Genomic DNA, 21,189 nt, shown 5'->3' with positions numbered 1-21,189 from the left:
ACTGTGAAACGACCCTGCCAGGGGAAATTTGCACTGCTGCGAAGCCACACTTTAAGGTTAAGTGTACATATTTTTTTTAATTTAAAAGCGTGTTATATGGGCTTATATGCGCTAAGTATAGTAATTTTTAACTTGTAATGTATTGTACCACTTATAACTCGCACCCTACTGCTATTCAAATTTTGATACCATTCAAGGGTTTCTTTCACTTCATTTCAAACCAAAAAACTGACATTCACTCATACCTAGTTCCAATTCTTAAAAATAATGTGCAAGGGTCACGAAGAAAATGCTCAATTTTTCTTAATATGTGGTGAGTACTAGTCGAACTTTTGGAACCTCAGATATAAGTTTGACACCCGAAGACAGATTTTAACGATTTTAATTCGCACCCTCCCCCACCCACTTGCCAAACGCAGTAAAAAGAAATGCGCGTCAAAAAGAGATCTTACATCAACTAGCTGTGCCCCCCAAACACATGTCCGCTGAACTGTTGGTCGCCGTCAGGGGTCCCGCTGCTGATTGAAGGGCACTCCTGATGGCAAACAGCGGTTTGGTGAAAGTTGGAAAAGGGGGGGAAAAAAGCGTTCTTTTTTTGCTTCAAAGAACGCGTACGGTTGGAAAGCAAACCTAATGTAACCCCCCACAGCATCCCTGATTTCTTGTTTTTCCCGCCGCTGCTGGTGGCACTAGTTTCAGTTTCAATTGTTAGTCGAACCCCCGACTTCAGGTTTCAAATTGAGGTAAAAAGGGTTGACATACAATCGTGTAATTACGGTACGAGTGCAGCTCTTCTAAAGGTATGTTTTAATAAGAACAGTGCCATTGGGTTTCTTTCTTTTTTTATTCAGCCACCTGCTGCAAATAAGAAGGCACTGCTACAGTAGCCTAGCTTGGCCTGAGCTCTGTTTCATTCCCGGCTATGATTTTTAGCATCTAGCTCACTCTGACGTCAATACTTTTGTCTGTGCAGCGGCCTACATCAAAAGGTCCAGCTACTGCTATTGGTGGCAGTGTCACTGCTTCCAGCACGTTGCCTCAGCTACCACCCAGCCTGCCCGTTGTGAGCGCCTCATCACGAGTTTTGCAGTGTAAGCTGTTGTCTCTAAGGTTCTGCTGGCTGCATCTTTTTTTCTTCTATAGTTGCACTTGAAAGCTGTATTGCTGTCTTTGAAAACTGAATGCTGTGAAAAATGCCTTGTCACTGATGGCTTTTTATTGCTTTCTTTTCCTTGGTGCTGTGTGGTGCTTTGGTATTTGGGTCTTGTCTTGCATGTGGCTGCATGTGCCAGGCCAGCTGTGCACTCATTACATTGCTTAGTTTATTGCTGTGCTAAAGAACAGATGCCAGCCAGACTTCTTAAGCTAAAAGGTGCCCACTCTCTAAAGATCACGTGATTTATGCTTTTATTTCATGATTCTGCTTAAAACTGGCCTTTTATGCCATTTATGTGCCGAATCGTGTGGGCGGCACCTGTGGCACATTGACTTGTATGCTAGTTGTCTCAAGGCGGTGATGCCTTGAGACAACTCGTCTCAATTACAAGTTGTCTCAATTCAGCAGTGGACTAGGAATAGGCAGTTTAATTTCTTCAATTGCTTCAAATTTGCAAACACAGCTGCTCAGGACACAAATAATGCTACACGACAGCCAGGGCCATCTCGTCCATCAAGTGTCCCCTCCCGCAGTCGGGGAATTGCAGATCCTTGGAAGGTATGGGTGCATGAGTGCGTGCTTGTCTTTTGTGAAGGTTGTGCAGCTTGCATGGTTGCACGCGTAATGCTTCCTTCAATGAGTATTTTTGTTGCTTTGATTTGGTGTGCCAGTGCTGCTTCCGGAACATTACGTTATAACGTGTCTTGTAGATTCAAAACCCCCAAAATATATTAGAAATGAAATGCTCATGCTTGCCTTACTGACCTTCAGTGCAAATAAATTGACTTTGTGAAAGTTGTGTGAAGGCTAGAATGGACCTTTTTCCAAACATGTAGTGCAGTGCCTTCCCCTGATGGAGAAATGTGGCAAGAGGGTGTGCCTGCTAGCAAACATACATAGGAATGTGAAGGCGTCATGCAGGTTTGCTCTTCTGCGGTGATTGGTTGGGACAGGCTAGTTCATATAGTATAACCTTCGGCTATCACTTCACGAGGATTTTGCTGCCTTCAGCATGCGCCAGGTGCAGAAAAAAGGTGGCCAGCAAATCTGCTATCTCGTAGGCTAGAGCACTGCACGGTCCGATTTTTCCTGCCCGGGCCCGGCCCAGCCCGCAAACGCCATGCTCCGGCCCGCCCGAGCCCGGCCCGGTGTTCTTAAATGTGGCCCGTCCCCGGCCCGGGCCCGAAAGGTTTGGGCCCGGCCCGGCCCGTTTCAGCTAGTTATGCCTTGAGCATAAAGGAGGCACTGTCCATCCTTCGGTTATTGTGAAGATACCTGCCGCACACAAGATATTTTCTAGATTGTTTTAGGAACTTCTTTCAGTGTCACGACTTTCAGTGTCACGACTTTCAGTGGTACTGTGCATACTTTCGGTGAATTACGCACGTAACACTTTTGCGAAATGATTGCAGGGCAATATAAAATATAATTAGTCATAGCTGGCTATTTCATGTACGCACGCAGTGCTAACCACGCAATCTCATTTTTGCATTTCAAAGAACAACTACAAAATATAATACCTGCATAAAGTGGAGAAAAACGCATGGCAGAAATTTTTAGGTTGAGTCTACATCAACTGCATACGAGCTAGGGCTGTTGAGTAAAAGTAGCAAGTCTCCTGCAAACTTCATCTATTGCACAATGCAATGAAAAAAAAAAACGTGCTCTAGCTGCTTCTGGGAGGAATACGCCAGGCTGGGCAGCGTTACATAAATTAAAGCTGTCGTGTTGACGCCTCAGCAGGCAACTGCACCCAACCTACACTACGTTTTCATGTTCAAAACAACAACGTTCTTTGTCCCACCCTTCTTCCCCGAGTCACCGCCACCGCCACTCGGGGAAACGAGTGTCTCTATGGTCTGGCGCATCACAACTAGTAATGGGAAAATCAACAACGGCGTTTGCCCTGGGTTAAGAGTCGCTCCGCATCTTGCACTTAAAATGCACGAAAAACAGCACCTGATATATTAATGACCCACAAGTCGTGTTGGCCAGTCTACGGGCATGCGAGCGTAGCTGCATACTCGGAATGTTTCTCTAGATACCAACGCGTACATCTTATATACACTAATCTAGGCAGTTTACCGTTTCTTTCCTTACACGGTACCCAAGAACGTCTTTCACTCACTATAATGGCGGAAGCTTATATTAGGCGTTTCTTGAAATCCGGAGTAGCATACCGATGGAGCAAAATTGTAGACGTCTTGTACTGTGCAATTTCTGTGCACACCAATGCACTCCAGGTGTTTTAAATTACCCGGAGCCCTCAACGACGGCGTCTCATATAGTCTGGGTCGCTTCGGGAAGTTAAACCCCACAAAACAACAAAAACAAAGCCACACAACGTACACACGCAATTATACCTATACGTATGAGACCCGGGCCTAATACGGGCCTGGCTCAGGCCCGAGCCCGACCCGAGCCCGAAGATCAAGGGCCCGAGCCCGGCCCGGGCCCGATCCAAGAACCCCTTACCCGGCCCGCGGGCCGGGCCTGGGCTTTCAGGCCGGCCCGGGCCCGTGCAGTGCTCTATCGTAGGCTATGCATTAGTGATATACCACGGCTGCTCGATGAAAAACACATGGTGCGGCCTGCCGCGTGGAGCGGATACTGCGTCGCGCGCCTAGTGCTCCTGGCTGCCGCCGCGGCGCCACCAGTGGGGGCGCCTCTGGGGAGACCGAAAGCGAGAGCGCCGGAATTATTGTGGCGTATCGCGGCTTGACAGCGCAACTGCTATGCGCTTGTTAGTTTTTAAAGGGTTACAATAAACTTGCTATAGCGTTAACTATGTTGGTAATCGTACTACCGAATGTGCGCCGGTGATGCTTCAACCTAAATATAGCAGGTGTTAGTTTTATCTGAAGTGGTTGCTCGTGCGAGTTGCGATTTTTCGCGTCCCATTTTCTCTGTTTTGTTCCCATTGCGCTGTTCACCCTCGATAATGTATGTTTCTGCTACAGTTATTTTATCAAAAGGAGTCACTCACTGACAGGTGAAGTTGTATTTCCGGAATGACTATTGCTCGCACCTTAGAAACAAAAGCATTGTGAACATCAGGAGAGTCATAGTTGCTTTATTTCACGTGTGTGGAAAAAGGATCACTGTGTTATTGGAATCACAGGAGCAGCACTTTCCTGGTCAGAGGTTTTTGCGCCAAGCGTACGAGACGCTCAACAGACATATTAACATTTCCTGCCCAGTTGGCAAGAAGCGTTCGTAAGAGCTTTCTGATGAAACCTTTGCAGACTTCCATGGCGTGGTCGTCCACCCCGCAAGTCCACTTTCAGCACTTCCATGGTCATAGAGAACAGCTGGTCACCTTTCAGACATCTCGTGAAAAATATCTGACAGGAATAATATATCATGTTGACAAGCCTCTTATTACAAAACATAGTAATCGGTTTGTCACTTGGGGTACCGCTGTTGAGTGCTCTTCTTCACCATGGTCAACGAAGCCAAAAAGTTTGTCGACTTGTCGGTCGTATATGATCCTCTGCTGTATGGCCATCTCGTCAACGATCAGGGAGTAGAACGCTTCTTGCTCTACAGTGAGACCCTTGAATTCGATGCACATCCGCTCCTTTATCAACGAAGTGACGCCGATTCCACCTGCTAAATGGCCTACATATTTCTGGAGCGTTGAGCGACAAGGGAGCTGAAAGATATTTCTGGACCTTGCATGCTTATAACTTTTGTTGAAGCATGCCTTCCAAATTACACATTCCCTTAGAATGACGTCGCTGTAGTGGGGCTTTTTCGTCGAGAAATTGCGGACTTGATTTCTAACGAACTCGGCAGTCTTGTCACCTTGCGCAGCACCATTGAGCACCTTCATAAAACAGGCAATGTCCGCGTTATTTTCATAACACTGCGCGCGCTCCTCAGCCACTTTTTCTTAAAGGGCCTGCAGTGCTCCTTTCATATGAGCGATCTTCGCTTGGAAGCAGCGCGTTTTTTTAGCTTCTTCTGTCAGTTTAACAAGGTCGAATGTAGTTTGACATGATGCATTTGAAAATGATGCCATTTCCACACACGTTTCATTCCCTAGTTCAAAGTTGTTGGGCGTCATGGCTTCAGTGCTGTCACTTGACGAGCCATTTTGGCTAATGACAAAACGACTATTTCGAAGCAGCACTGCCCGAGCACTCGGCACGCGACTGCGCATTATCGGCTTCTATTTCGGAGCGTGGCCGCTTCTTCCTCGGAGCAGGCGTGCTCCTCGTGCTCATGTAGCTTGGATAACCGGGGAACACTGTCGGCACAGACGTTGGCAAAAGTATCCTCAACTTCTCGGTCTTCTTGTAGTCCTGCTCCGCAAAATGCAAGGCGCACACCAGGGACCTGTCATTAGGCTGCCATACTGTTCCCTTCCTGCCGGGTCCTTCACGGGAAATGTTTCGCAGCCATGCTGCCCTGCGTTCTGCGTTACTGGGAAACTCACAGTAGCGTATTTGCGGGTCCTTCGATGCACTCGTGGAACACAACGGCACACAACAGTTACGCGGCATTTTGCCTAACCTATAAAATATGACACATGCGCAAACTGTCTTGAGTGACACTCAGTGCGAGCAATTCATGTGGAGAAAACCAACCACTACCTCGACATACCCGCTTAACGCGCGCTCCTTCTCACCTGTGCATCGCGTGGAGCCCTCCCCTACTACTGGCGCCCTCCTAGCGAAATGCGGCGACAAGTGTCAACCCCGCTTCCCCGCTCCCGCCCATTGCCTGCGCCGCGACGCGGCAGGCCACACCGCGTGTCTTTCATCGAGCGGCCGTGGCTATAGAAATGCCAAAATAGGTGTATCTCTAACTCGGCACGACAATCGCTTAAAAAGATGATTGAACACCATATTTCTTTACAAATGAAGCAATTGTAATAAGTGTTGTATTGAACAATACGAACCATAATATACATATTTGATGCGAGATTTTCACACATCTCTGCATTTGCATTGAGGTGAAGCATCACTTTTGAGATTGGAATCAAGGAACGTGCAGAAAATCACTAATTATATTTACTTTAACCCTTTTCCTACAGAGTTTTTTGGCCAAGAACGATACTGTATGGTGCTCTTATTTTTGCATAATTGAGTTAACTAATGAGTGCTCCGGAGAGCATTTCCTTCATCAGATTTGCAATGAATCGAGATACTCATCTAGCTCTTGATAAGAGCTCCATAATCATCCAGGTGTTTGAATGTAAATGCAACTTGCTTCTCCAATGTACCCCAGAATGAAATGAGCTGCTCCAGGGTGCTACCAGATGCAAAATTACCTGCTCCAAAGTGCTCCAAAATGGAAATTTTTGATGCTCCAGAAAAGCAGTGATTCCACTCCTGTGCCAGTCACGCCAGAGGGTGCCAAATTGTATTTACTGTGCCATCCTGATAATATCGATGAAAGTTGCAGCAAACTTCGCCAGAGTTTTGGGTTTGGGGCCGTCAATCACCGGCACTCGCTACGCTGGCGTGTCAGAACATGCACCTTGATCTTGGGGCCGTCAAAGTTACGATGGACCAAGAATTATTCCGCTTAATAAACAGCACTCGCGCATGCGTGCCGAGTAAGCCATGATGCCATGCACGGTGCCAACACAGCTTCTGTTGCACAAGTCGGCTCGACAGCAAAATGGGCTCTCTGCAGGTGCTCGTGATGTAGGCTAATCGGCAGCGTGAAAGTGTGGTGGTGATTAATCGGCTGACGTCGCGTGTTCCAGAAGCGCTGTTGATAGCTCGTTTCAAGCGTTGCATGGTAGTTATGTTTTTCCTTTGTTCGTTTTCTCCTTGATGTGGATTGAAGTCCCGTCAAGGAGATGATCGACGTCGATGAAGCAGGAGGCAGGTTGGAGGTAATAAAAACTTGAAGGTATATTGCAGCGAAATATTTACAGTCATATGTACATTTTGCCGAAGCACACTGATGATAACATAGACATCAACAGCGTCTTACTCTTCTACTTAACTTTTCTTAAGTTAGAGCCTAGAACACTGTTACTACATACGAAGAACCGAGTCTCACTGTTCGACCACCAAGTGGTTACGGCCCAGACGAAAGTTGCATCGTACGGAGTCTTACTGATCGATCAGTTTAGTGATTACAGCCTAGACTGAAGGGAAACGAATTCCGTCCAGTCTTAAGTACCTTGCGGTAAAGAAAGAAAAGGGGAGGTGGCCACTGGTGGTCCGCCTCGACATTCCCTTATCCAGTCCGTTCATTCTCAGATTAAGCCACTCCCTACCGGGCTGTCCCTAATCTCGACAGCAGTGTCTTTTACAGTGCAGACAGGCGTTTTGGCACTCTTTCTCATCATGGCTCTCTCTTTACCCACGCTCTCAGGAGTTCCCACGGTTGCAATACATCTGTATCGCACACCTGAGGCATTCGCGCAGTTTCTCACGCTCATCGAGTCTAACCCCCGGTGACGGTAGTCAAGACTGTTCCGGGAAGACAATTTGCGTGTCCCCGCGTTCCCGCGTTCGGACCGTGCATTGTTGCGTCTCAACCCTTCTTTGCCGTCGGCGCGCCTAAAGCGCTTGGGGGTCAAGCAGGAGATGCTTGCTCTCCTCATTTTCCCACCCGTTCGGGCTATAATCCCGAAGCCGACCTCTGAGAACGGTCGCGTACTCGGAACTCGTGGGCGCCAGCGTGGGAGCGAGCTGCCCCAATGGAAGCCGTTTGCTTTCCGTTGATAATTGCCCAGCGAAAAGACCAGGCAGGGGGAGAGCCGAGAAAGAAGCTTTGTACGACGTACCGTGCCGCGCCGTCCCGTCTGCAGGATCGACTTATGAGCGGCAAACATAACACGTCCCCCCTAAAGAGTACGCTGGGCTGTTCTACGCTCAGTGGTACGATAAATCACTGCCGCGATTAGGTCACTGGACTTTCTAACCATACAACAGTCTACACAAACATCAAACACAATTGCGAGACAACACGACAAGAGAATACAAGAAATGTAAACAAGTACATGCTAAACAATCAAACACACCATTGCTGCTTCAAGCAGTATGATCACTAGTGTCTGTTTCTTGAATTCACAATCACACAGTCCACAATATACAGCAGCAAGTGGGCAGGAACATTCACGTCCCCCCCAGTTGGCATGGCACTGTTATTCTGATGGCTTCCATAAACTATTCTGGAGCCTTGATAATGCATCCGCATTACCGTGACATACGCCCTTCCGATGTTGTACTGACACATGATATCGCTGCAACGCCAGCGCCCATCTTGTCAATTTCGCCCCGTGCGGAGTCGAAGTTGTAAGGTACGACAGCGGATTGTGGTCGGAAACGACGTTTACTATGGCACCAAAAAGCCAGTAGTCAAACTTCTTTAAGGCCCATATTATTGCGAACGCTTCCCTCTCAATGGTCGACCAGCGCATCTGGGTCGGTGAGAAACGGTGGCTTGCAAAGGCGATAGGCTTCTCTTGCCCCTCGGCTGACATTTGCGCCAAACATGCTCCCGCCGCCGTAGCTGATGCGTCTGTGAAAAGCCAGTAGGGCTGAGATGGCTCTGGAGTGTTAAGCGCCACGGCCTCGCACAAAGATTGTTTGAGAATCTCAAATGCCGTCTGGGCTTCCTCCGGCCAGGGTATCTTATTAGGTACCGCTTTCTTTGTTAACAGCGTGAGCGGGCTCGTCACCTCTGTGTATCCTCGGACGTACTCGCGATAGTAGCCACAAAGTCCTAACAGGCTGCGTAGTTCCTTTTAGGTGCGCGGTGGTACCAGGTTCTTAATCGCTGCTATTTTTTCAGGGTCTGGTGCATGTGTCCCTGAACCGACAATATGCCCCAGGTAATGTATGTGGGATTGCGCAACCTGACACTTCTCCGGACTGGCTTTCAGTCCCGCCTTATCTAAGACCTTAAGAATAATGTCGAGATGCTTTAGGTGCTCCTCCCAAGTACTAGAAAAAATAGCAATATCATCAAGGTATGCCGTGGCATACATTTGATGTTGAGCCAAGAGTTTATTCACCATTCTTTGAAAGGTTGCCGTGGAATTTTTTAGCCCGAAAGGCATCACTTTCCATGTGTACTGACCCTCGTGCGTTACAAACGCGGTGAATTTCTGACTCTTCTCTTCCATCGGTACCTGCCAGTACCCGCGCCTAAGGTCCACTACCGTGATGAACTGCGCTCTGCCTACTCGGAAAATCAATTCCTGAGGATTCATCATAGGGAACGCATCCACTTTGGTGACAGCATTTAACGCCCTATAGTCCACACACATGCGGATAGTCCCATCTTTCTTTCCGACGCATACTACCGGGTGTGCGAACTCACTCTCCGTGGGGTAGATCAACTTCGAAGCCAACAGTTCGTCAACTTGCCGGCTGACTTCCTTCTTTAATAGTTCCGGCACCCGATAAGGAAACACCTTTTTTGGCTGGTGGCCCGGTTCTATTTCTATCTTATGTTCGTCTACCTTCGCTATACCCGGGGTGCCGTCAAAGAGTGTGCAATGTCTTTGGAACACCGCCTGTACTTCCGCCTGCGCGTCAGCATCAAGGTGAGCAACCTTCTCGCTCGTTAGCACTAGCTCTTCCCGCTTTATAGTGGTTGGTTGTGGAGCATATTCCACAATTTGCTCATCCTCCCCGGAAACGTCTTTTTCCTCCAAGGTAAGATTGCAGGCCACTACTTTTGGTTTCTCTACTGCTTGTTCTGCCTCATGAGCAGGCTCGGCCGGTGCTCGACAGGGTGCCAGAGGGCTGCTGGCCTTCAACAAAAGTTTCCAATCTTCTTCGGTCAACAAACAATCTGTGCCTTCGACGAGCTCATCAGTTAACGCGCAGAGTAGGTCGACGCTCTGAGGCTGCGTCACCACTCGCGGGCTATTTAATTTTACCGGCAACGTAGCTAGCCTTGCCTCGATCGTTTTACCAAAAGCAGACACCAATCTTACCGTGCCACACGGCTCTATTAGACTACGCGGAAGCAGACTCTCCCGAATGACAGTTACTTCACTCCCTGTATCCAAAATCGCATCTGCGGCTGTACCTGCACATGATACAGGAATTAACTGCACTTTATTTGTGCCTTCGCCCTCGTGTTTCAGAGACTTCACCTTTGCGCTAAGGACTCCATTGGGTATTTCAATTTCCGTCTCGTGGGTTAAAATTACCTTCTGGACCTTCCGCTTTGGCTCGGTAGCCTTCTTCGGGTTGCTCTCCTTATCACTAGCCTTCGGGCACTCTTTAGCGAAATGGCCTGAGCCGTGACATAAGTGGCACTTCAGAGCGCCTTTCTCAACTCGTGTCGCCGGCTTTTGCCCCATTTCTACCGCTGGTTGCTTTGAAGCACGCCCTTTCCCTTTCGCTTGCTCGAAAGTCTGGAGCACTTTAGCGATCTCAGTTGGCCTAAGCCATCCCTCGCCTTCCCTTAATCTCACATACTCCAGACCCTCCGTACTTAGTCCCGATTTTATACGGTCAGCAACCATGAGTTCGACCATCACTTCTACCGTGTCGGCCTCTCTCACTTGAAGGTAGTATGAGAAATAAGTTCTCACACGCGACGCGAACTGCGCCCACGTCTCTTCCTTCCGCTTTACTGCTCGTTCAAACCTCTGCAGATACTCTGCCGGAGAAAGCTTCAGTTCCGTCAGCACTGCTGCTTTAACTGCCTCGTAATCTGCACTCTCTTCAGGGTTGAGGTTACGCAGTAAGTAACGAACTCGTTCCGTTAGTGCTGGTATAACCAAATGCACGCGACTCTCATACGGTACTTGGTAAGTAGTAAACAGCTTTTCTACTTCCTCAAACCATAATGGCACATCCGCGTCACTCGGCAGGCGAAACCCTTTCAGCACTTTTGCACATTGCTGGACAGAATCGAAACACCGTCGCCTCTGATCACCCGTCTCCGACCCAGAGTTGGACAACGTGCCACTGAGACGTTCCGCGTTCATTCTAGTTTGCAATAGCTTTTCGTACTCAATCTGGAGATTGAGCCTTTGAATTTCAAGTTCGAGCATTCTCTTTTCACTTGAATTCGGCAAAACCTGAGATGCCTGCTGCATCGATTCTTGCGTCTGAGTAGGCACTCTCGCCTCATTTGATTTATCAGAATTTAGACTACCATTATTTGATGGCTCTCGATTCCGATCCACTTCCGCTACACTCGCACCTTCATCTCCATTAAACTCCATTGTTTCAGCACCTCCGCGTGTTCTCACCATGTGCTCTACACATAAACTGCCATGCCAACCTGAGAAAGACGCAAGAAATCCTGCTCACCCTTTGCTGAATGCTCTGTCGTTCCTGGATCTCCTCCACGGCGCCGGAGTTGACTGCTGTGGGATCGTCTCGACGTTGCCGCTGGTGGCTGTTGGATGCCTTGCTCCTCGGTCTTCTCAGGGCTGGTCCAGTGTATGGTGCTGTAGAGCTCGCCGATCCCTGTCAGACTGCGCCAGTTATGTTTTTTTTTTTTTTTTTTTTTGGAGGTAATGAAAACTTGAAGGTATATTGCAGCGAAATATTTACAGTCATATGTACATTTTGCCGAAGCACACTGATGATAACATAGACATCAACAGCGTCTTACTCTTCTACTTAACTTTTCTTAAGTTAGAGCCTAGAACACTGTTACTACATACGAAGAACCGAGTCTCACTGTTCGACCACCAAGTGGTTACGGCCCAGACGAAAGTTGCATCGTACGGAGTCTTACTGATCGATCAGTTTAGTGATTACAGCCTAGACTGAAGGGAAACGAATTCCGTCCAGTCTTAAGTACCTTGCGGTAAAGAAAGAAAAGGGGAGGTGGCCACTGGTGGTCCGCCTCGACATTCCCTTATCCAGTCCGTTCATTCTCAGATTAAGCCACTCCCTACCGGGCTGTCCCTAATCTCGACAGCAGTGTCTTTTACAGTGCAGACAGGCGTTTTGGCACTCTTTCTCATCATGGCTCTCTCTTTACCCACGCTCTCAGGAGTTCCCACGGTTGCAATACATCTGTATCGCACACCTGAGGCATTCGCGCAGTTTCTCACGCTCATCGAGTCTAACCCCCGGTGACGGTAGTCAAGACTGTTCCGGGAAGACAATTTGCGTGTCCCCGCGTTCCCGCGTTCGGACCGTGCATTGTTGCGTCTCAACCCTTCTTTGCCGTCGGCGCGCCTAAAGCGCTTGGGGGTCAAGCAGGAGATGCTTGCTCTCCTCATTTTCCCACCCGTTCGGGCTATAATCCCGAAGCCGACCTCTGAGAACGGTCGCGTACTCGGAACTCGTGGGCGCCAGCGTGGGAGCGAGCTGCCCCAATGGAAGCCGTTTGCTTTCCGTTGATAATTGCCCAGTGAAAAGACCAGGCAGGGGGAGAGCCGAGAAAGAAGCTTTGTACGACGTACCGTGCCGCGCCGTCCCGTCTGCAGGATCGACTTATGAGCGGCAAACATAACAATGGTGCTAATGAAAGCAGTGTTCAGTAATAACCACACGCGTACCGCTAAAATGTCTCACTTCTGTTTCTGGACATCGCGGAATGAAATCAAGGATCTCTAGCAATAGATAAATGGAACAATATCGAATTTTCCGTGCTTCGCGTCTATGGAAGAGCATGTGAACTGTGGGAACGCGTTGACAATTTTCCTCAAATACTATACTTTATCCATGTATCTTCATCCAGAAGAGCTTTTTCTTCATTCCTTCCACCAGCACATCTGGGTTTGTATCCCTTTGCAGTAAATACCCCCTAAAAGGCCCTGCCCTTTCGAGCTCGTGAGTGCTAGGGTTCCAATTCGAATTTTTTGGTTGCTTTTTTTAAAATGTCATCTCATTAATAAAAGCATCACTCCTGGTTGGAGCAGCCGCAATAGACCTTTTCTCAAGCAATCCCAGAGCGCGCGGGCGCGCAGAGCACTATGGGAAAAGTGTGTACGCCGAGCGAGCCGGCTGTTAGCTTACCTGCTGCTTGTTGGTGCCGTGATATCGGGACCACGATACGAAAAGAACACGTCGCCACTTGACTATTCTTACGCCGTAAATACTGCACACATCCGGATGCATCTGTATGTATCTCTACACGTGAAATGCGAAAGGATTAACACAGTACAGTGTCGGTATTACCGAGTCGACATGCATCGGATGTAGCAGTTGAGCAGTATACGCATTATCGCGTGCCGAGACTAACAACTGCAAAGGCGCACAATGGCGAAAAAAGAAAAAAGAAACGAAATCTTATCTGCGCATGCCCGTGCAATAGGCGAACCTATCAATCCGGCACGCATGGGGGTCTGCACGACAGATAACTGTTAAGGCATATGATTTCTTCTTATGCAAGTTAATCGACGATTAACTCATGCATGCGCTATCACTGCTATCGATATGCCATGCCTCAATCATTGCACGCGTTTCTTCATTCCTGTGCCGATACAAAACTGTGCATTCATCGAACTTCGGCATTCTCGGCAATGTAAAGAAAGATTAGGAGGTGAGCCTCTCGTTAGCGATCTTATGTTACAATAATCTCAGACAGCGGCCCGTCGGTCCTACGTTTTTCGCTTGAGCATTTATGAACACTCTAACGCTGGCCGACTGCACTTAGTCGCTATTGCCTTAAAAAGGTAATTTCGTATAGGGAACCCAAGCTCAAGTTTGCGGCGCGACGACAGCGCTGCGCTGGCCGCGCTGCGGTTCTGTCGGAAAGCTCTGGAGCTTAGGCGTGGCTGACTCAGCCCCTTTCACGGTAGCGGTAGCGCATATGTGCACGCGTTCTTCTGTCGGTGCTGGGAACGGGGAGGCCGTCAGCTCGGCACGTTGAACCAAGAGGCTTGCTGTGCGAAGCTGCGCATTTCCGCGATGGCAGAAGCGACCCCACGGAAGTGGACGTGAGGTCGGAAATATTCTTGTGTCGTGGGCTGCCACAACAGTGCAGACATCAAGGCAAGCGATTACTTGTGAAATTGTATTGTTTCGTGTCGCACGAGAAATACAGGCGGCAAGCGTGGATAGCTGACAGCGCTGTCTCGCCTTCTATTTTGGTTGTCTGAGTTCATCGCTTTCGTTCGTTTCGACTACCTGAATCTGTAAGTAACGCGGCGCATGCACGCAGCGACTACAGTAATGATTACACGCCGTCTTCTCGCATTGTGAAAGTCCGGTTACGGTTGTAGGTGAAACAACTTTGTGTTTTGATTCCCCGTGTTCGTGAGGCCTACCCGTCGTTGTTGAACGTTCACACTCGCGCTATACCGTTAGCGTTGCGCGGTTGGTTGAATTCAACTGAACTCGGCACATTGTAAGAAGTTCGGCGCCTGCAATTCACGTGTCGGGAAGGCTGCTTTTATCACGCTGGAACGGACGTCCGTGCATTTTCAGCAAGCTTTGACATCGTTCTGCAGGTTTGCTTTGTTTTTGTCACTTTATTAGTGTGATATTTATTTAAGCCACTAAATATATCTGGCACTTAATACATGCTTTGCAATTGCAACCTTGAAGCAACATTCTGTCACCTTGTGACTTAGTGCGATTTTGTAGCCGCGTTCGTGCAGCAGGTTTTAGACGCCTGTCAAGTCGATATAAAAAGAGACTGCAAGCATGACACGAGAGCCGAAAAAACGAGGCGAGCAGTTCATCTTGCTTCACAGTGGTTAAAGCTCAGCTAGCTGCCTCGCGTCTTAATCGGCGGGTGATTCTCCAGCGGCACAGAGGACTTCACTCTAACCTTCTCAGGAAACAGGGCCATGGCCGTGTAATTTCTTTTTTTCGCACGCCGCAAACGTTTGTTTATGAAAGTACACGGCTGCTACTGTTAAGCATGCCATATCAAAACAACAATCATATGATTCGTAGTCCACACCGCAGAACATCGCTAGCGTGTACGGCTTCATTTCGGAGTGCATGTGTACCATTATTCATCTTTAACATGACAGAATGAGACTTACCTCGAGGTATACGTCCTACACAGTGTAATTGCGACTTGGGAAATGCATTTCGTTTTGAGTCGGGCGTCGTCGTCGTCGATCGTCTGCTATTCACTGTTGAGGTGATTGTTGAGTCTTTCTCCTTTTATCAAGTTCGCTTTTCGGAAGTGCCATTCAAGCTTGAAGATCCTTCTGAAGCCGCACTGCACGCGGTACTTTGTGAGACGCCGCAAGTGCACCGCGAGAGCTCTGCACATGCACGGAAGCGAGCGGCAACGCGGTGGAGAGAAGGGAAAACGCTCGCTGCTTACACCCCAGTTTTCTCTTTTTCTGCCAGAGATGGCGCTGCCTGTCAAGAGCAGCAGCGCCGCTAAGCGTTGCTTGGGAAACCTATTGGTCCCGAGCATGACTATACATATCCACAGTGTGGTCACATTTGAGGCAACGAAAACACAACCAGCGTTTGTAAAATATAACATTTTCCTCAAGTGTCAACGAATGGTGATAAAAGCATATCTTTTGTTGCCTGCGGTACGAGCGACGCGCACGCTGTCTAATCAATGTATCTTACTTTGCTAAGTGCATACTGTCTCGTGCAATCTTTAAATATTAGAGCCTAACCTTGTGCTCATCAACAGTTGTCGGGCGTTCGAGTGGATTCACGAATTGAAATAAACGTTCGTGGAATTCGTCTAGGAAACCGAGTTGTATCTTTTTGTTTAATTTATGCCGTAGGGCATGCTCGCGCCAAAAACGAAATAGTAATAATAATGACTCTTCGGAACCGCTCAGGTGGTCCGACAGTGGCACGCGGGAACACTAAACGGATGGAAATCGTAGAAAGGCTGTCGTAGTTAAACGCATAAGAAGTTCACGACTGATTTATCATTTATGCAGTAATATGTTACACCGTGTCGCACTTACTTGATCTGACAAATGTTGGCACGGCGTAAATGGAAAGCTAAAGCGTGAGGCCTGCGCACTCGGTGCGCGACTGCTGCGGCGTGCATGAGCGCTTGCGTGACCGTTCATGGTGCTCGTGTGCTTGAAAAAGGTTTATTGCGTTTTAATATGCACAGCAGTCAGTAGCGGGCCCCTTGCTGACGGCCCACAGTGAAGCGGCTACAGCATGTTACACGGTCGTTCCTCGCTTTGCAGGGCCAATAGCTGACGGTTAAAAAAACTGTTTTGCTTAAAGGGAAGCTGAAGCACTTTTTAAAAAAAGATGATTTTGGAATGTGTAATCATAGTTTGATCCTTGCTGAATTCGAAAACCAATGTAAGAGTTCACAGAAGTGAACGCAAATGGCATTTCTTGGCAAAAAGAGTGGCTGCAGCCGCAGGGCTTTTTTAACTGCTGAGCGAAGGCGGTGACGTCAACAACTTCGGTGTGCCGCGTCATCGGCGCCATCAGCTCTGTAAAAGCATGGCCTTCGCGATCAGTTCCACCAACGCGCGCAGCCAGAAGTAGTCACGGAGGCCACGGCTCCGCCAAAACGACGGTGGTAGAATAAAACAGGTGGCCCATCGAGCACCGTGAGGGCGTCGCCGTACTGCTAGAGTTGCTTGCGGCCGCCGCTAGGCTCGCGACGAGTTTTTGGGCCGAAAGACGCGCATTGCAAGCTCTCGCTGGGCTGTAAAAACCGGTTTTTCTAGCTTTGTGGCTTTAAACGGTTGTTGTGCTTTTACTAGCTTGGAGTGGCTGTCTGCCAGCTTCGACCGCAAAAGTAAGAGCGCCAGGCTTTATGAAGCTTAAAATTTTTTAATCGGCGCGGGTAGTCCCGATATGACTGTCACAGGGTGCCGATTGCAAGACGCGCGCGTATTTTTTTTTTGAAAGCGTCAAAATTTTTACCGGCGAGTGTACAGAGTAAAAAATAAAGCATTTGGTTTTCACGTTATCGTATGTATGTCGGAGGACTGTAGCTGGCGGTCTTTCCGTGGAATTGCATTTCTCCACAACTGCAGTCGCTTTTCGTCTTTCGGCGCGGAGAGAAGACACAGCTTTTCTTTGCAAGTTTTGTAGCCAGATTTGCAATTTGGAGCGAAGCATTTTCGTCCCATGGTGGCCGCCGCATCAGCGGCACAGATCGAGCCACCGTGGTTTCAGCCGTGGTTCCAGCTTGCAAAGTGAGCGGAAACACCGATGCGGTCACGCGCGTTGGTTTGACAGAGCGCAACAAACGCGACGCAACACAGCAGATCTCAAGCCGTGGGATCACCTAATCGCGACCACCGTGATCTGGCCATGATCATGACTCGAAGGCTGATTGCGATTTTGCGACGCTGGTTGCGTCGCATAGGGACGCTCTTGCTCTTCGGACGCTTGCACCCACGGACACCTCCGCATTTATTGAAGATGACCAAGCACAAAGGAAGAGAAGCCGCTGCAACACTGGTTGCGTTGCATGCTTTCATTAGTGGTGCGTCCGTTCTAAGCGACGGCAACTCTTCAGTGTTGCTCAACGCCTCTCTGGTGTAATAAATGCACCGCGGATCTCTTTCTCAAAAGTTAAAGACGTAAATTGCAGTTTAAATGCTCGCAACGCACGCTGGCCACATGCTTTCAAATGCGCCGGAACGGAGATATCGGGCCCAGAGTATACCTGCTGCCACCTTGCGGAAAAGCGGCGGCAACTCGAGCACCGTGACGCGCGCGGTGCATTGGCGGAGCGGCTCGTCGGGCCACCTGTTATTCTACCGCCGTGGCCAAAACTACCGACTATGATGTAGTTCCGGTTAGTTCATTTCAACGCCCACACTTTTGGCGCGCTTGCTTGGGGGGAGCAAAACGAACTTTTCTTTCGCGTATTTTAAAGCTCCTGCTGCCACAGCAGCGAAAAAAATTACGCCATCGTCGACAATAATGTAGGTCCTTGTTAACAACAGTTTTACCAAATTGTAAAACCACTTCAGCATCCCTTTAAGGTCGAAGCAATGAATGCAATATCAACAAATTGTATTGTTATACAAAGTAAGGCTAGCAGCTAACTCTTTTGGATCCGATCTCGCGTAACTCAACAAAATGCTGGCTTAAGGGAATATGGCCGCTCCAGGAACCGAAGCGGTTTTCGTGCTGTGAGTTCTCAAACCGCGAAGTAAGCGTTCAGAGCACCGCAAGCTTACGAGCAGTCTCCTGATGTCTCGAGATAGCGTGCACGCCAGCGACAGCTCCCTTCGAGCGATGCAGTCCGCCTCTACCTGGCATCCCTTCATGCTCTTTACGAAAGATGGGTGGGCCGTTTCCTCTTTGTTTGACGAGCAATCAACGGCAGGCCCGCACGCGGGAAGATGTTTCGCATGCGCTCCATGCGATGGAGACGGCCGGCTCGTTAAATCTCCGCTTCAGCCACGTTCATCGCCAGTGCTCGCAAGCTGTTACCCAGGGGTAGAATGCACGGGGTGATGTTATCGATCTGGACTTTATACGCAATATTACGGCAATGGCAAAAACTTATCGAGAGTGTCCATATAATTGCTATCACAATAAAAATTTTAAAATTGGGGAGCATTCCACTCTGTGAAGTGGATAAGTGAAGCTGTTTCGCGCACGGCGCAGAGGTGACATGGTGGGGGGCAGTTTGGTATGCAAGGCCAGGTTTTTAACGGCCAGTTGTTAACCAGTGTTGCAGAGTTGCCACTCTGGAATTGGAATGACTCCAAAATCGTTCCACATTTTCGTGACCCTGGAATGGAATGGGGACAACGCTTGGAGGAATGGAATGAGTATGGAATTAAGCGTCTCTTGCACAGAATGGAATGGGAATGGAATTAAGCCTTTTTCGAAAAATAGAGTACGTTTTCATCTATGTGCTGTTGTTCAAACTTCAAACATTAGTAAGTCACAGCCTCAAATTTAACAATAAAGCTGTATTTTTAAAATGGCTTGGCTGATTACAAGCACGGTACATTTATAAGCGACGCGCCTACTACAAACCGAGGCATAAGTTAGTGTACAAACAAATGCATTATCCCAGCAGTTACGAAGGGAGAAACAAATTATCTCTGCACGATGGTTCCCATTGATACCCTCACACGAAAGTGGCGAATACTACTGCTATGCACAGCCTGATCTTTATCTCACAAGAAGTTTAGTACCTGACACACGTAAATAATCTTTGCGACAGGGAAGACATTGCATACCTGCGCACAGGCGAACACGGAAAGTTATCCTCACCCTATTCATGCTTGCAAGGTGCGCTTGACAAGCGTGAGTACTGGCAAGCAGTGCACCCCAGTGTTCCGTATTTGATGCAATGGCAGCGACCGAGCGGTGCACTGTTCCAGCTTATACCAGCAGATCTAGAGGGTTTTGTTCCCCATTAACCAAATCTTAGTTTTCTCCATATTCACGACCACTCCAGACGCGTGGCAGAACTGCTTAGTCTTCTTGAACACTGCATTTATCAGCATAAAAATACGTCATGTCGTCGTTTTAGCATTTTTACATTTAAGCTTAAACAATATTAAAACATCCTCATTCGCTAAAGATGCTGACCATGCAAATACTGTAGGTAGCGGGAGAACTGCCCCTATGGGAATTAGTAAGGCGGTTGTACTGCCTGAGATATGTCACCAAGCTACTATTCCGCGACATTGGTAACATGTTTTGCGTACTTTTGCAGTTCTTATTGCATCTGATGACACCAGCTTCATGGGGCATTCATTCTTAACTCGATCAAACTATCAAGATGTCTTTCCTACGTTGAGGAATTACAAGAATGGAATTGAACTGCCCGGCCATTCCCGTGGTGGGAATGGGCCAAGTTTTTTTATTCCGAGGAATTGAAAGGAATGGAATTGCAGCAAGTTCTAAATCCCCGGAATGGAATTGGAATGGAATGGAGGCGTCCATTCCGCGACACTGTTGTTAACGTTCAATACGCAATATGAATGCAAAAGCCTTAGATGCTTCATCAAACATGAAAATTGACCGTCAGCAGCGTCAATCGATTGACGCACATAATCATCACATGATGGCGTCATCATGACGCCATCATGTGATGAATATTTCGAGCTGTTCATAAGAGCGCCATAATAATTATTGAGGTGCTTTAATATTAATGCAATTTGCTTCTCTAGTGTACTCCAGGATGTAAAATTAGCTGCTCCAGAGACCTCCCAGATGCAAACTTAAGTGAAGTGAAAATTTTCTACTCCAAAGTGCTCCAAAATGGAAATTTTTGCTGCTCCAAAGTGCTCCAAAATAGAAATTTTGCAGCTCCAAAATTGCTCCAAATCGGAAGTCCTAGGTAGCATCACTGCTTAAGGGGGGACATGGGTCCTGAATTTTTTTTAAATTCTTTGTCGATTGAGATGAAACTTGCTGAGTTTATGCATATTTGTGTGCAGATTTAAAATACTATGCAATTTTTTTTCTAGTATAACGAGTTTTAAAATATCGTACATTTCATATGCTTTTTGGGAGCCATAGTTTGCCTAAACTGAGAGTTGCAAAGTAATTAAGCACATCAGAACGACCTGGAATGAGTACTGAATGCAAGAAAACAAAAATGGATGTTCTAAACCCATTTGAACAAAAGTTATGGCACATTGAACATTACAAAGTAGTCTACGCCAAGCTGGGCTTTCAGCCACAAATATTCAACATACAACTTTTGTTCAAATGGGCTGAGAACATCCATTCTTGTTTTCTTGCACTCTGTACTCATTCCAGGTCATTCTGATGTGCTTAATTACTTTGCAAATCTCAGTTTAGGCAAACTATGGCTCCAAAAATGGCACCTAGAATTTAAAAACTAAATATTGTACTTGGAAAAAAGTTGCATATTTTTAATCGGCACACAAACATACATAAACTCAGCGAGTTTCATTTAAACTGAAGAATTTTAAGAAAAGTTTTCAGGCCCAGTGTCTTCCCTAAGGGGGGACATGGCACTTAAAAAAAAGTTTTGAGTTCTTGGTCAATTTTGATTAAACTTCCTGCATTTATGTATATTTGTGTGCTAATTTCAAATGTGCAATTATTTTTCTAGTATGATGTGTAGTTTTTAAAACACAGAATATTTCATGTGCCTTTTGGGGAGCAAGATTATTTCTAAACTGACTGCGTTGCAAAGCACATCAGCATATCACGATAATCTGCAATCAGAACTGTGTGCTGTGCAACAAAAATGGATGTTCTAAACCCATTAGAACA

The 21,189-nt window shown here is 47.7% G+C and overlaps 1 protein-coding gene across 6 annotated transcripts in view; it reads left to right on the top strand.

Annotated features, from left to right (window-relative positions):
• LOC119379251 (uncharacterized) overlaps positions 1 to 21,189 on the top strand; it is a 168,989-nt gene that overhangs the window by 62,953 nt on the left and 84,847 nt on the right. For all 6 annotated transcript variants that reach the window (XR_007414842.1, XM_037648499.2, XM_049411916.1 and 3 more), the window contains exons 5-6: positions 974 to 1,091; positions 1,620 to 1,714. Coding sequence is in view for 5 of the 6 variants with exons in the window: in XM_037648499.2 (XP_037504427.1) it covers positions 974 to 1,091; positions 1,620 to 1,714 (213 nt within the window). In the remaining variant the exon portion in view is untranslated. The remainder of the gene's footprint in view (positions 1 to 973; positions 1,092 to 1,619; positions 1,715 to 21,189) is intronic.

The sequence above is a fragment of the Rhipicephalus sanguineus genome, chromosome 1 (genome assembly GCF_013339695.2).
Source record: "Rhipicephalus sanguineus isolate Rsan-2018 chromosome 1, BIME_Rsan_1.4, whole genome shotgun sequence".
NCBI classification, from domain to species: domain Eukaryota; kingdom Metazoa; phylum Arthropoda; class Arachnida; order Ixodida; family Ixodidae; genus Rhipicephalus; species Rhipicephalus sanguineus.
The sequence above is the reverse complement of the archived record's forward strand: the minus strand, read 5'-3'. Positions and strand labels throughout refer to the sequence as shown.